At 47.5% G+C, this 3,350-nt stretch overlaps 1 protein-coding gene across 1 annotated transcript in view; it reads left to right on the top strand.

Annotated features, from left to right (window-relative positions):
* Positions 1-1,350: 1,350 nt before the first annotated feature.
* Positions 1,351-3,350, top strand: part of LOC107086902 (transmembrane protein FAM155A-like) — a 36,451-nt gene continuing 34,451 nt past the window's right edge. Inside the window, exon 1 of the mRNA XM_015378176.1 lies at positions 1,351-2,541. Within this exon, the coding sequence (XP_015233662.1) occupies positions 1,855-2,541 (687 nt within the window). The 5' untranslated portion in view covers positions 1,351-1,854. The remainder of the gene's footprint in view (positions 2,542-3,350) is intronic.

The following is a 3,350-nucleotide window of genomic DNA, read 5'->3' on the forward strand; positions in this document are numbered from 1 at the left end:
GTGTGTGTGTGTGTGTGTGTGTGTGTGTATGTATGTATTGTATTTCTTTTTATTTTTTTAATGGTTCATAAAACATTAAAATACAAAAAAAGTATATATTTTATGTTATTAGGATAAAATTCAATAATAATCTGGCAAAAATACATAATAAGTTTTAATTGAATGCATTTATTAGGCATTTTTATGTTGAAATATTTTCTATCTACTAGGTGAAGAGATGCAGTATTGTATTTTTGCCTATATTTAAATGATTGTACACAGGGTTTTAATGCTCATCATCCTTTCTAATGGAGGTCTTCAACAGGGGGTCCGTGACCCCTAGAGGGTCCACAGAGGTACTGCATCGGGGTCATGAAAATTTTGGTTGATTACGGTAGACTTTTTTTTTTCTATTCCTCTCTGCAATTTTTTTCCACTAAATGAAATGTGTTTAAATCCACATTAACATGATTTCAACAGACTGTAGTAAACAGATAAATGAAGGCAGAAGATGTCTGGCAGTCATCAATGCACACATTCAGCGACACACAGGAGCTCTTTAAGCTGGGCACCGTTTCATTCACAACACCTGTCCCACCAACCAGGAATCAGAATCAGAAATACTTTAATAATCCCAGGGAAAAATTACTTTCGTTACATTACTCCATCTGTAATAGAGTGACTATAGGACCAGTTTGATATAACACAATTTCATACAATATACATAATTAGGGTCCCCGCTCCATCTCGCCATCAGTTTGGGGGTCCTTGAAAACATTGAAGACCCCTGATTTATATCATACATATATATTTTTGTTGTCTAAATGTCTTAAAATCCTTGTCTTTGCCAATGCACTGAAATTTCCAGCACTTCCTGAGGAAGTATATCGACATATCAGAACAGTTATTTTAAATCAGGTATTTTAGCATTTTGTTTTCATGCACAATTACTCTTTTTATGTTCGTCATGCCAGGTCTTCATTTAGATTATATCCAGCATCATGCTTTTAAAAACATAATGTATGTGATGAAAAATCTAAATAGTTATTGCATTTTTGAAACCTAATAGCTCCAACCTTCACTCCTAATTAACATACAGTGAAGAATAAACTTGTTGAGACTTTAACAATAAAGCTGATATATAAGGGGTCAAAAGCAATATATGAATGCTGAATAAAAATGCTGAGAACTGAAGTTAATAATATATATTTTTTAAAACAGTATTTTAGTGTTAGTAGAAGGGAATGACTCTAAAGGGTGTATAAACACTCATTTATAGAGTAGGGGGAAAAAAAGTCACAGTTGACTTGTGAGATCTTATTTTGAAGTTTTCAACCGGAAGCAATGCCACGTTTCTTTGCGGACTTGACGCAGGCTGCTGCAAACACACCGTCTCTTGGCGGACATGGCGGCAACTTGATGAAGGCGGCGAGGGCTTGAAAAAGGAGAGAGAGAAAAGGCGTCTGTAGCAGGTGGGAGCTAGGCCCCATCCGCCGACACAAAAAGGCAACAGTCCTTCGCCATGTTGGAAGACGATAGCGCCCTTGTCCGCGCACGACCGAGGCCGGGGAAGACGTAAGCGCGTCGGTGAGTGTTTCTAAAAGCGGAGTCGCGGCTACGCAGAGGAGCGGCGCCGCGCGGCAGCTCGGGGCGGACGGCAGGAGGACAGCCATGGAGGATGCGGCCCGCGGTCGCAGGAGTCTGATTTCCCACCCGGCCCACGCTCCTTTGGATGGGAATTACCGCTGATCGCCACGGAAAGCCGGGACAACCCACGAACCGACTCTTGAGGGGAGGAAAACGCGATCGGCTCCCGACGTCCATGACTGTTGCGGCAGAGGAGCCCCCACGGTGGAGTCGGCCGGTTCCCAAAATATGACCAGGGGTGCTGGGACGTGTTGGCAGCAAGAAGACGACGACGGCTTCCAAATCTGGCTAGAGCCCCCCCGCGACCACCAAAAGCCATTCACCGACTCCGAGAGGGCGCAGAGATGGCGACTGTCCTTGGCATCTCTCCTGTTCCTCACCGTCCTCCTCTCTGATCGTCTGTGGTTCTGCGCCGAGGCCAGGCTGGCCCGAACCCCGGACAAGTTCGCGTCCTCCCACCTCCACTCCCCCCACACCCACTCGGCGCACATTAGCCTCACAGAGAACCCCCACGCTATTTTTCTAGGAAACTCCACCAAACATCTGTGGCGCCTCGAAACTCGCCACCGGGACAGTTCGTCCGGCGACTGCTTCGCCTTCGCGGATGCGGACGACCTGTGCCGGGGCCTCTCCGACCAACAGGGGCCGCGGGTCGCTAACATGAGCGACTTGTTCCTGTCCTTTTGTAACTCCTACTCCCTGCTGGATCTGTTCGAGGGCTCGGTGAGCCCGGACAACCTGAACTGCAGCGTCCAGGCGCTGGAGGAGGGCGACGCGACGCGATGCAGCGAGTGCGTCCAGGCGTACCAGCGCTACGACCAGCACGCCCAGGAGAAATACGAGGACTTTGAGCTCCTGACTCAGAAATACGAGCCAGGGGCTTATTCGGTGAGGACGTGCATGGAGCAGTGCAAGGTAGGTGGAGGGAGGGGGGGCGATGGGGTGGCCATCTGTTGATTTGGGCCCGGATAGATGCCAGTTTTGGTCCTCCTGCTCCTGTCGCCATGGAGACGGATGTCAGATCCAAGGAGACTCCCGCTCTCATTCATCTCTTGATTGCATATAGGCCCCCATGCTAATGTGCAGATCGAGGCCCCGTTAGTGACTCCCCCCCTTTTTTTTTTTTTTTTTGCGCATAAGCTGCCATCGATTTGCGCGATAAGAGCTGCCTCTGCCTATATAGAACATCGCCTTTACAATAAAGCTAATAGCTTGTGCAAACATCTACTCTGAGCCCTGTGTGTGTTGTCGCAGTCCGACAGGTGTTCACCGCGGCCGCTCTACTCCACATCGAGTGCAGTTTCATTAAAGTCAAGAGGTGGTTTCCCTGGTTAATGTGCCGGAAGTCGTTTTTATGTGTGTTTGCACATCAGCGAGGCTGCCCGTCTCCTCTGGGCTTGTTTGATTTGCCCACAGCTGTGTTCAGCACCGCGGACAGCGCCAGGCTGCTGCTGCTGAATGGCGCTACCCAGGCTCCATTCACAGAAACAACAGAGGCGTAGCCAGAAGATTTTAATAAGGGGGGCCAGGCAATAACCAATGAACACAGAGGGGGTGATCGGTGCTACAACCTCAGGGCCAATCTACACTGTTCTAAAAGGAAAATAAACAACCATAACATCCATATTTTCTAAATAAACAAAAACTATACTTTCCTACAGCCTGTGCTAACAAATAGACGCATATATTTAAGCATCCATGCCCAACAGTTTTTAGTTCTGAGG

This window comes from Cyprinodon variegatus, unplaced genomic scaffold (assembly GCF_000732505.1).
Source record: "Cyprinodon variegatus isolate N-32 unplaced genomic scaffold, C_variegatus-1.0 Scaffold9, whole genome shotgun sequence".
NCBI classification, from domain to species: Eukaryota; Metazoa; Chordata; class Actinopteri; order Cyprinodontiformes; family Cyprinodontidae; genus Cyprinodon; species Cyprinodon variegatus.